A 12,549-nucleotide genomic window follows, 5' to 3' on the forward strand; every position below is an offset into this window, starting at 1 on the left:
CATCTCATATGTATATACTGTCCTCGATACCATCTACTGTATCTTGCCTATGCTGCTCTGTACCATCACTCATTCATATATCTTTATGTACATATTCTTTATCCCCTTACACTGTGTATAAGACAGTAGTTTTGGAATTGTTAGTTAGATTACATGTTGGTTATTACTGCATTGTCGGAACTAGAAGCACAAGCATTTCGCTACACTCGCATTAATATCTGCTAACCATGTGTATGTGACAAATAAAATTTGATTTGATTTGATTTATCTTTCAGGCAATTCAGTTCAGAAGAAATCCTTATTTACATTGACAGCCTATCCCGGTCAAACCTGGACCAACTGTGTGCCGTCCTATGGGACTCCCAATCACAGCCAGATGTGATGCAGCCTGGATTTGAACTAGGTACTGCAATGACGACTCTTGCACTGAAATGCAGTGTCACTGTGCCACCCGGGAGCCCCTAGTTGGAATATAATTTAGGCCAAGAACAAACTTGAAAACATGACACTTGCACGATCCTTTATAAATATGCACCATTGTGTTATGAGTAAAATTAATTTGTCGTTTCTACTGCCACCAGGTGGAACTAATGTTCACCACATAGGAACATATCTTTCACGGAAATATTTGTAAGCGAAATGCTTGTTTCAACCGGAACCTTGGTGCACGCACACGGAAGTTGTTTTTTTCAGTGGTTGTAAGTTGTTGCCACGTCGTTCTTGATACATCGTAAAACCGAGATATATTGATAACAGTGTTACACGTCTGGCAGTGCAATTTCTCTGTTTAGGTACAAAGTCATTACGATAATCTTCAATCATGGTGAGTAACATCATTTCTGGTATTTCTGACTGCAGTTGTTAGCCGGTTAGCAAAGTAACTGTTAACGTTAGAAAGCTAACGTGTCAAGTTGCTAAGCTGAATAAGTGTATTTTTATTAGGTTGTAGTTACTTATTGTTTACTACTAAATAGACTGTTAAACAGAGTAATGTATGTTACAAGATCGTGTAATGCTGTTTTATGCATTAACGGTATCTCTGCGATTAGTTCAAGCGTCTATCTAGCCAGTTAAATAGCTAGCTAACGTTGTTAGCTAGTTTGTAACTAGCAAAGTTAGATTTAGGTAACTAACGCAACATTAGCTTTTTAGACTGGCGTTGTATCAAAATAATCTCTCACTTCTTGTGTTTCATGAACTATAGGTTTCCGTCATCAACACGGTGGACACCTCCCACGAGGACATGATCGTAAGTAGTTTTCTTATGTGATAGTTACTAGCTACTGTCATTTAGCTAGCTGACTTGAGTTTTAATGGATTGTTAATTCAATGTCCCGTAAATTCAACCAGCTGTAGCAAATTACTATATATCAACTGAATGTACTTTATTTATCCCTGATTTAATCTAATTTTAGTAGCTAGCTAACTCACTCAATTTGACTAATCCAAGGTAATAATTGCAACCTTTGATCTCTTATGACATGCTCTTGTGTTTTAAGCATGATGCCCAGATGGATTATTATGGCACCAGACTGGCCACCTGCTCTTCTGACAGGTCTGTCAAGATCTTCGATGTTAAAAACGGAGGACAAATCCTAGTGGCAGATCTGAGAGGGTAAGACGTGACTCTGCTTGATTAGAGCTTTAAAGGTTGACTCATCAAAAAGGAAGTTGCTATGAGCAGCACCACAGATTTTGCAATTATCGACATGCAACACTTATTTTCCAGCCCACACAGATTGAACTGCCATTTTCCTGTTTCATCTCCCCTCTCCATTACCTGTGAATTGCTGTATCCAGACACTCTTTTTACTGTCTGCCTCGATCTCCTCTCTCTGCAGCCATGAGGGTCCTGTGTGGCAGGTGGCTTGGGCTCACCCCATGTACGGCAACATCCTGGCCTCCTGTTCCTATGACAGGAAGGTGATCATATGGAAGGAAGAGAACGGAACCTGGGATAAGATGTACGAGTACACTGGACACGACTCTTCAGGTAAATCACTCTCAAATTCAATTACTATTTTACGTCATTTTGCAGATGTTCTTATCCAGAGCGACATACAGTACAGTGAGTTCATACCGTTTGGTATATATGGTTTGAATATTTTCAATTATCTTATTGAAAATGTTCAAATGGAGTTCTTTAAACCTGGTGCTTGGGACCCACTTGGTATGCAACATGTTTAGTTTCACTTTCGATCGAAGCCCTATTCAGAACCAGGGATGAATAACACTGCAATTAAGCATTGTCAAAAGCTCTGTTTTTAGTGTATATTAATGAGTACTTCCTGGCTTCCTTGTGGCTTCAGTGAATTCAGTGTGCTGGGGTCCCTATGACTTTGGTCTGATCCTGGCCTGTGGCAGCTCAGATGGAGCCATCTCATTGGTTACCTGCTCTGGGGATCAACAGTGGGACATTAAGAAGATCAGCAATGCACACACAGTGAGTAATGAACTACTGTTTTCACTTTCATTTGTAAACTGACATTTAAGTATTTTCTCTAGGGCTGGGTTAATATGAATAAACCTAGAGAGTGACATTAAATTGTCACTGTCTGTTGTGACAGTCCTTCTGTGGTTAGTTGTCATAGTCCTAATTGAGTTCATATGAATTCATGTCCTTGGTCTGTACATGTGACAGTGTTTTGTAACCTTCCCCTCTGTCCTGTTAGATTGGCTGTAACGCAGTGAGCTGGGCTCCATCTGTGGTGCCAGGTAGTCTGATAGACCAGCCCTCGGGTCAGAAACCCAACTTCATCAAGAGGTTTGTCTCAGGAGGCTGCGACAACCTGGTCAAACTCTGGAAGTAAGTAGCAGACGTTTGGAGGGTGTCTTATCTTCTGCATGGCCACTCTGCCATGAAGCTCAGATTGGTGAAGTGCTGTAGAGACTTCTCTCTTCTGGCAGGTCATTGGGTTCTTGGTCCTTATTGCCTGATTGCTCAGTTTGATTGGGCAGCCTGCTCTAGGCACAGTCTGGGTAGTTCTGTATTGTTCCCAATGATGGAGACCACTGCTCATGGAAACTTTCTACGCACACATTGTTTCATACCCTTCCCCAGATATGTTTAACCCTTTCCCCAGATATATGCCTCATCACAATTCTGTCTCTGAGATCTATTGACAGTTCCTTGGACTTCATGGTTTAGTTTCCGCTCTGACATCCACTGTCAACTGTGGGACCTTTTATATAGATGTGTGTGTTTCTTTCTAAATTATGTCCATACAATTGAATTGGCCACAGGTGGACTCCAATAATGTTCTAGTGACAGCTCAAGGATGATCAAAGGAAATTGGAGCTCAATTTGAAATATCATAGCAAAGGGGAGTGAATACTTGGTTACAGACAAAAGTTTGGACACTTACACATTCAAGGGTTTTTCTATATATTTTTCTTACTCCTTTCTACAATGTAGAATAATAGTGAAGACATCACAACTATGAAATAACACACATGGAATCATGTAGTAATCAAAAAAGTTATAAATCAGAATGTATTTTCGATTCTTCAATGTAGCCATTTGCCTTGATGACAGCTTTGCACACTCTTGGCATTCTCTTAACCAGCTTCACCTGGAATGCTTTTCCAACCGTCTTGAAGGAGTTCCCACGTATGCTGAGCACTGGTTGGCTGCTTTTCCTTCACTCTGCAGTCAAACTCATCCCAAACCATCTCAATTGGGTTGAGGTCGGGTGATTGTGGAGGCCAGGTCATCTGATGCAGCACTCATCACTCTCCTTGGTAAAATTGCCCGTACACAGCCTGGAGTTGTGTTGGGTCATTGTCCTGTTGAAAAACAAATGATCGTCCCACTAAGCACAAACCAGATGGGATGGCGTATCACTACAGAATGCTGTGGTAGCCATGCTGGTTAAGTGTGCCTTGAATTCTAAATAAATCAGTGTCACCAGCAAAGCACCATCACACCACCTCCTCCATGCTTCATGGTTGGAACCACACATGCAGAGATCCTCCGTTCACCTTCTCTACTCAGAGACACAGTGGTTGGAACCAAAAATCTCAAATTTGGACTCATCAGACCAAAGGACAGATTTCCACTGGTCTAATGTCCATTACTTGTTTTTCTTGGTCCAATCCAGTCTCCTCTTGTTGGTGTCCTTTGGTAGTGTTATTTTTTTTTCAGCAAATTGATATGAAGGCCTGATTCACACAGTCTCCTCTGAACAGTTGATGTTGAGATGTGTCTGTTACTTGAACTCTGAAGCATTTATTTGGGCTGCAATCTCTGAGGCTGGTAACTCGAATGAACTTATCCTCTGCAGCAGAGGTAACTCTGGGTCTTCCTTTCCTCTGACGGTCCTCATGAGAGCCAGTTTCATCATAGTGCTTGGTGGTTTTTGCGACTGGCTTGAAGAAACTTTCAAAGTTCTTAATTGTCTGTATTGACTGACCTGCATGTCTTAGAGTAATGATGGACTGTCATTTCTCTTTGCTTATTTGAGCTGTTCTTGCCAGAATAATGACATGGTATTTATCAAATATCTTCTGTATTATTTTTTAATTTAACTAGGAAAGTCAGTTAAGAACAAATTCTTATTCACAATGACGGCCTACCCCGGCCAAACCTGGACGAGGCTGAGCCAATTGTGGGCGACCCTATGGGACACCCAATCACGGCCGGATGTGTTACAGCATGGATTCGGACCAGGGACTGTAGTGACACCTCTTGCACTGAGATGCAGTGCCTTAGACTGCTGCGCCACTCGGGAGTCCTACCTTCCATACCTCCCTACCTTGTCATAACACAACAGATTGATTCAAACGCAGTAAGAAGGAAAGAAAGTAAGCATATTCGGTGCATGTGACAATTTGATTTGAAAAAAATTCCACACCTGTTAATTGAAATGCATTCCAAGTGACTATCTCATGAAGCTGGTTGAGAGAAGGCCAAGTGTGCAAAGCTATCATCAAGGCAAAGGGTGGCTACTTTGAAGAATCTCAAATATAAAATATATTTTGATTTGTTTAACACTTTTTTTTTTATGTACAACATGATTCCATGTGTTATTTCATAGTTTTGATGTCTTCACTATTCTATAATGTAGGAAATTGTTTTAAAAAAAAAATCCTTGAATGAGTAGGTGTCCAAGCTTTGACTGATACTCTATGTAAATTAGATATTTCTATATTTCATTTTAAATAAATGTGCAAACATTTCTAAGAACATGTTTTCACTTTGTTATTATGTGTGTAGATGGGTGAGAAAAAAATCAACAAGTCAAGGGGTACAGTGACGGCACTGTATAGTTCCATCATCACTCCAAATATTTACCATTTACTTACTTGCAGTAACATCTTTTCTCTTTATAATGACAACTTGATATAGTTATAACTGTGTGAACAACTTTTATGTAAGGTGTTACCAAATAGGTTCCTATGGCAAGTGAGGAGTTTGAATAAAATGGCTTCCAGACAGGTTTGTATGTCTTCTTCCTTAGAGAGGAGGATGGCCAATGGAAGGAGGACCAGAAGCTGGAGGCTCACAGTGATTGGGTCAGAGATGTAGGCTGGGCTCCCTCCATAGGACTACCCACCAGCACCATCGCCAGCTGCTCTCAGGTAACCTACCGTTAGAGTAAAAAAAACATTGTATGGCTTTTACAGATGTAGGATCTTTATTTGCTTACCCTGTTGCAGGTTAACTTTCCTGGAATAAATGTGTCGTGTATTTGAGGTTTAAAATGTTTTTTTGACGTTTGTAATTTCCACTTTTACATTTCAGACTTAATTTTCCCTTTCTTAAAAATGTATCTTCCCCTACAAATTGGTCTTGTGAATTTTAATCAACATAGTAATTCACATTTCCTGTTGTTGCAGGATTTTTTTCCCCCCCTACTCTCAAATTAAGATATTTTTATTTGGATCCCAATTAGTTGTTGAACAAGCATAAATGTGTCGTGTATTTGAGGTTTAAAATGTTTTTTTGACGTTTGTAATTTCCACTTTTACATTTCAGACTTAATTTTCCCTTTCTTAAAAATGTATCTTCCCCTACAAATTGGTCTTGTGAATTTTAATCAACATAGTAATTCACATTTCCTGTTGCTGCAGGATTTTTTCCCCCCCTACTCTCAAATTAAGATATTTTTATTTGGATCCCAATTAGTTGTTGAACAAGCAGAAGTGCGGTCGTTCCACAAAAAATGTTACGTATAAATTATGCAACCATATTTAATTTTAAAAAGCCTGATAAATTAAATGAAGTGCACTTTAATATAGACCACACAGAATTCAATAAATTCCTTTTATTCATGTATGAATGAAGGCTTTTTAAAATGCAAAAATTCAGCATTTTGACATTTCCCTCCTTCAACACTCTGTCACTTCTAGGAAGATTTGAACACACTTTTATCTAAAAAACGTCTCCCAAGTTTCACCATCATTGTAAAGGCCTAGTTATTTTTCTGCTTTGAATCGTTTCTGAAGATCACTATTTATATGAATGTGATTAGCAAATGCCTTTGTTTGTCCCTCGTTTTAATGCCAAACTTATCTTCTTATGGGCAGGTGGGACAGTAGCGTCCGGTGAAATTGCAAAGCTCGAAATTCAAACTACAGTATTATAAATAATAAACTTTCATAAAGTCACAAGTATAATACATGAAAATAAAGCTTAACTTCTTGTTAATCCAGCCGCTGTATTAGATTTCAAAAAGGCTTTACGGCGAAAATCGCATGGTATGCTTATCAGAGAACAGCACCCCGCATACAAACGAATGAAAAACAAACATATTTCAACCAGGCAGGTGTGACACGAAAGTCAGAAATAGCTCTATAAAAAATGCCTTACCTTTGATCATCTTCTGTTGGCACTCCAAAAGGTCCCAGTTGCATCACAAATGGTCCTTTTGTTCGATATTGTCCTTTATATCCGTAAAAACTCAGTTTAGCTGGCGCGCTTCAGTCAATAATCCACCCAGTTTTCCTCCATCAAAATGCATACAAAATTCGTCCGGGTTAGAGAGGGCTTGGCCGGTAGGGATATCCTTGTCTCATCGCGCACCAGCGACTCTTGTGGCGGGCCGAGCGCAGTGCACGCTAACCAAGGTTGCCAGGTGCATGGTGTTTCCTCCGACACATTGGTGCGGCTGGCTTCCGGCTTGGTTGGGTTGTGTATCGGAGGACGCATGACTTTCAACCTTCGTCTCTCCCGAGCCCGTAAGGGAGTTGTAGCGATGAGACAAAATAGTAGCTACTAAACAATTGGATACCACGAAATTGGGGAGAAAAGGGGATAAAAATAAATAATAAAAAAACGTAGGTACCCTAATACGTTAATAAACGATAAAACTTAAGGCGGAGAATCATTATTGTCTTTACCTGAGAAAAATACCAAAGAACGCGCTCTCTACCACGCGCCCGGAAACACTACAGCCAAAATGGGAGCCACCTAGAAAAACACATTTCTGGCTAATTTTTCCAAAAACCAGCCTGAAACTCTTTCTAAAGATGGTTGACATCAGTGGAAGCCTTAGGAACTGTAATCTGAGATGACTTGGCCTTATAATAAAAGTGCTAGCCAATGAAAGTAGTGGTAGGCTGATTTTTTTTGTTGTTGGGGGGGGGTTGTCTGGGTTTTGCCTGCCATATCAGTTCTGTTATACACACAGACATAATGTTAACAGTTTTATAAACTTGTAAAGTGTTTTCTATCCAAATCTACCATTTTCATGCATATCCTATCTTCTGGGCCTGAGTATCAGGCAGTTTACTATGGGCACGCTTTTTATCATGGTGTCAAAATACTGTCCCCTACCCAAGAGTGGTTAAACAAACAATTAACCCCTTTCAAATAATGGGCCATTCCACCAGATTAAATTATTCACAGCGTTGTTTGGGTCCTCTGAACAGCATGGTGGTCTATTTTATAATTGTTTCATCATCTTTGACTAAAGCTCAACATGTCAACCCTGTTCGCTCAGTTAATGTTAGAAAATCAAATTCAATGTTTCAACTTTCATTTTGTGTGGAACATGTGTAATTTCTAATTTCATGAACACCGCGTGGCGAAGAGCATGGGACCACAAGAGGAGTAATGGCTGATCTTCACAGATAAAGTTAGTTAGTTGGGCCTCTTAACAGGATCGACAATAACAGGGTTGTAGTTTTAGGTTTGATATTACTTTTATTTGTACAAGGATACTTTATCAATGAGAAAATGTTAGATTTATCTCAAACATGCTTTTATTTAAGTTGGTAGACAGTTGCAGTACATTCAGAAAAGTATTCAGACCCCTTGACTTTTCCCCCGTTTTGTTAAGTTACAGGCTTATTCTAAAATTGATTCTCATCAATCCACAACCCCATAATGACAAAGCGAAAACAGGTTTTTAGAATATTTTGCAAATGTATTCAAGATAAACAGAAATGCCTTATTTACATAATTATTCAGATCCTTTGCTATGAGACTTGAAATTGAGCTCAGGTGCATCCTGTTTCATTGATGATCCTTGAGATGTTTCTACAACTTGATTGGAGTCCACCTGTGGTACATTCTATTGATTGGACTTGATTTGGAAAGGCACACACCTGTCTTTATAAGATCCCACAGTAGACGGTGCATGTCGGAGAAAAAACTAAGGTGAGGTCGAAGGAATTGTCCATAGAGTTCCGAGACAGGATTGTGTGTCGGCACAGATCTGGGGAAGGGTACCGAAACATTTCTGCATCATTGAAGGTCCCCAAGAACACATTGGCCAGCATTCTTAAATGGAAGAAGTTTGGAACCAACAAGAATCTTCCTAGAGCTGGACGCCCAGCCAAACTGAGCAATCGGGGGAGAAGGGCCTTGGTCATGGAGGTGACCAAGAACCCGATGGTCACTGACAGAGCTCGGGAATTCCTCTGTGGAAGTGGGAGGACCTTCCAGAAGGACAACCATTGTTTCTCAACCATGTGAAACAAGATTCTCTGGTCTGATAAAACCAAGATTGAACTCTTTGGCCTGAATGCAAAGCATCACGTCTGGCAGAGACCCGGCACCATCCCTATGGTGAAGAATGGTTGTGGCAGCTATGTGGATGTTTTTCAACTGCAGGGACTGGGAGGCTAGTCGGGGTTGAGGGAAAGATAAATGGAGCAAAGTACAGAGATCCTTGATAAAAACCTGCTCCAGAGTACTCTGCCCCAGTCTGAGGTCCTGAGGTTCACCTTCCAACAGGACAACGACCCTAAGCACACAGCTAAGAACGCAGGAGTGGTTTCGGGGACAAGTCTCGCAATGTCCTTGAGTGGCCCAGCCAGAGCCCGGACTTGAACCTGATCGAACATCTCTGGAGACCTGAAAATAGCTGCGCAGCGACGCTCCCCATCCAACCTGACAGAGATTGAGAAGAATGGGAGAAACTCCCCAAATACAGGTGTGCCAAGCTTGTAGCGTCATAACCAAGAACACTTGAGGCTCTAATTGTTGCCAAAGGGGCTTCAACAAAGTACCGAGTAACGGGTCTGAATACTTATGTATATGTGATATTTGTTTATTTGATTAAAAATGTAAACCTGTTTTTGCTTTGTCATGATGGGGTATTATTGTGTGTAAATTGAGGGGGGAAAAATGTTTTAGAATAAGGCTGTAATGTAATAATGTGGAAAGTCAAGGGGTCTGAATACTTTCCGATTGCATTGTACATAAGTGTCTGTAACGGGGTCGATAGACAGTGTGGTACAATGCAGATAAAATGCTCTTAGTTCATAGTTAATGCCTGAGATGGGAAAAATGTGTTTTTCCGTAGGCTAAACATATCCTCCATGCAATTGAATGGTGAAAAGAAGAGCGAGTTGAACATTAATTTCTTAAAAGTTTGCCTGTCCAAAAGGCACCTATTGGTGGAATGAACTAGCTGTTGTTCCTGGGGTCCACAGGATCCTACAATGTTTGATTTTGGCTCATTTCATATAACCAACAAACTGTTCACGGTCAATTCCATTATGATTGTTGGAATTCAAATCATTCTAAAAGTGTCAGTTTATTTAACAATTGGGATGTTTTCCTTCTCATTGAAAGTAAAAGGCACTCCTGAATTGAAATGGAACTGTTATCTTTTTAAAGTGTGTTGGCACAGTTTGTCATTTTCTGGTCTGCCAGTGAGTATTTATGACCTTTACCTCAGAACAAAAACATCTAACACAAAATCTCTCTTGCTGTCTGCGTGCAGGACGGCAGGGTCTTCATCTGGACGTGTGACGACCCTTCAGGCAACACGTGGACGGCTAAACTCCTCCACAAGTTCAACGACGTGGTGTGGCATGTCAGCTGGTCCATCACTGGAAACATCCTGGCCGTGTCCGGGGGGGATAACAAGGTCAGTACACACACATACACACGCATGGTCAGTACACACACACACGGTCAGTGGTGACTCTTTTACTAGGCAGCTGAATAAACTTGATCCTCAGCAACGTATCATTTATACCACTTAGCAGATACTTTATGCAAAGCGTCTGAAAGTACAGCGAGTTTATACATCAGTTTCGTCACAAATGATCCCCTTGGTTCCCTGTCCTTCTTGTCCAGTTGACGTTGTGGAAGGAGTTGGAAAGACGGCCAGTGTTGTTTTCTGATGTATATTGTTGTCGGCTGTCTCCAGGTGACGTTGTGGAAGGAGTTGGAAAGACTGCCAGTGTTGTTTTCTGATGTATATTGTTGTCGGCTGTCTCCAGGTGACGTTGTGGAAGGAGTCTGCAGACGGCCAGTGTTGTTTTCTGATGTATATTTTTGTCGGCTGTCTCCAGGTGACGTTGTGGAAGGAGTCTGCAGACGGCCAGTGTTGTTTTCTGATGTATATTGTTGTCGGCTGTCTCCAGGTGACGTTGTGGAAGGAGTCTGCAGACGGCCAGTGTTGTTTTCTGATGTATATTGTTGTCGGCTGTCTCCAGGTGACGTTGTGGAAGGAGTCTGCAGACGGCCAGTGGGCCTGTATCAGCGACGTTAACAAAGGTCAGGGAGCCGTATCGTCCATCGCAGACGGAGCGGCGAACGAGCAGTGATCCAGGCACAGAAGGACATTCCACTCCCCCCTCCTACCCCCACAGAGAATGAATGGGCTACTACTCCAGAGACACTTCTACCATCTATCCTAGTCCCAGATCTGGGCTAACTACCACCTGTTAAACTCCATAGTGGCCCCTCTCTCTCTTTCTCTAACAGACTTTAAGACCATATTTCATGATGGAATTTCTCTAAAGACCGATTGAGGTTTCATCGTTCAGTTTACGATGATCCAGATTTAAATGGTTACCATTGAGGGAAACTACCTGAATTAAAACCTTCATTAAAACCTGCTCAAAACATCCATAGATGACATACTTGCTTGTAAAACAATGTTTTGTCAAATTTGAAACTGTTTTTGTGAAAGCTTTTCTTCCAATTGATTGTTAGAAACAAGAATGTTATGTTTTCATATTTCAAATAATTAAAAAGAACTTCAAGGAAAAGTTGTTTCCCCAAAAGCTCAGCTATTTCTTCTATGATCGATCAGTCAGGGAGGGGCAACTCCAGTCCTGGGGATCGGTCAGGGAGGGGCAACTCCGGTCCTGGGGATCGGTCAGGGAGGGGGCATCTCCGGTCCTGGGGATCGGTCAGGGAGGGGGCATCTCCGGTCCTGGGGATCGGTCTGGGGGGAGGGGGCATCTCCGGTCCTGGGGATCGGTCAGGGAGGGGCAACTCCGGTCCTGGGGTCCTGGGGATCCGGTCTGGGGATCGGTCAGGGAGGGGGCAACTCCGGTCCTGGGGATCGGTCAGGGAGGGGGCAACTCCGGTCCTGGGGATCGGTCAGGGAGGGGCAACTCCGGTCCTGGGGATCGGTCAGGGAGGGGGCAACTCCGGTCCTGGGGATCGGTCAGGGAGGGGGCATCTCCGGTCCTGGGGATCGGTCAGGGAGGGGGCATCTCCGGTCCTGGGGATCGGTCAGGGAGGGGGCAACTCCGGTCCTGGGGATCGGTCAGGGGGGGCAACTCCGGTCCTGGGGATCGGTCAGGGGGGCAACTCCGGGGGGGCAACTCCGGTCCTCCGGTCCTGGGGATCGGTCAGGGGGCATCTCCGGTCCTGGGGATCGGTCAGGGGGGGCATCTCCGGTCCTGGGGATCGGTCAGGGAGGGGCATCTCCGGTCCTGGGGATCGGTCAGGGAGGGGCATCTCCGGTCCTGGGGATCGGTCAGGGAGGGGCATCTCCGGTCCTGGGGATCGGTCAGGGAGGGGCAACTCTGGTCCTGGGGATCGGTCAGGGAGGGGGCAACTCTGGTCCTGGGGATCGGTCAGGGAGGGGGCAACTCTGGTCCTGGGGATCGGCCAGGGAGGGGAAACTCTGGTCCTGGGGATCGGTCAGGGAGGGAGTTGCCCTCCAGCCCTGCATCAGATGGTCAGTAAAGGCCAGCAACATCGACCTGTGGAAGACCTCAAGGTAAACCTGAAGAGAGGGAGAAGGAAACACCTGGCGCTGCGCTCCAAGCAGCAGAAGCAGACCCTGGCATGGGGTGTGATGAGAATGAAAAGACAGTACAGAGTGCCAGGGAGGGAACTTGTCTTGTGTT

At 43.1% G+C, this 12,549-nt stretch overlaps 1 protein-coding gene across 1 annotated transcript; it reads left to right on the forward strand.

Moving 5' to 3' along the window:
• The first annotated feature begins 661 nt into the window (after positions 1–661).
• sec13 (SEC13 homolog, nuclear pore and COPII coat complex component) lies at positions 662–11,454 on the forward strand. Its single transcript, XM_046338981.1, has 9 exons — positions 662–823; positions 1,205–1,249; positions 1,500–1,615; positions 1,842–1,993; positions 2,310–2,443; positions 2,673–2,806; positions 5,460–5,580; positions 10,176–10,322; positions 10,897–11,454. The coding sequence occupies exons 1-9, from the start codon at positions 821–823 to the stop codon at positions 11,005–11,007; spliced, it is 963 nt and encodes a 320-aa protein (XP_046194937.1). The 5' UTR covers positions 662–820; the 3' UTR covers positions 11,008–11,454.
• The last annotated feature ends 1,095 nt before the right edge of the window (positions 11,455–12,549 follow it).

Source organism: Oncorhynchus gorbuscha, linkage group LG03 (assembly GCF_021184085.1).
Source record: "Oncorhynchus gorbuscha isolate QuinsamMale2020 ecotype Even-year linkage group LG03, OgorEven_v1.0, whole genome shotgun sequence".
Classification (NCBI taxonomy): Eukaryota; Metazoa; Chordata; class Actinopteri; order Salmoniformes; family Salmonidae; genus Oncorhynchus; species Oncorhynchus gorbuscha.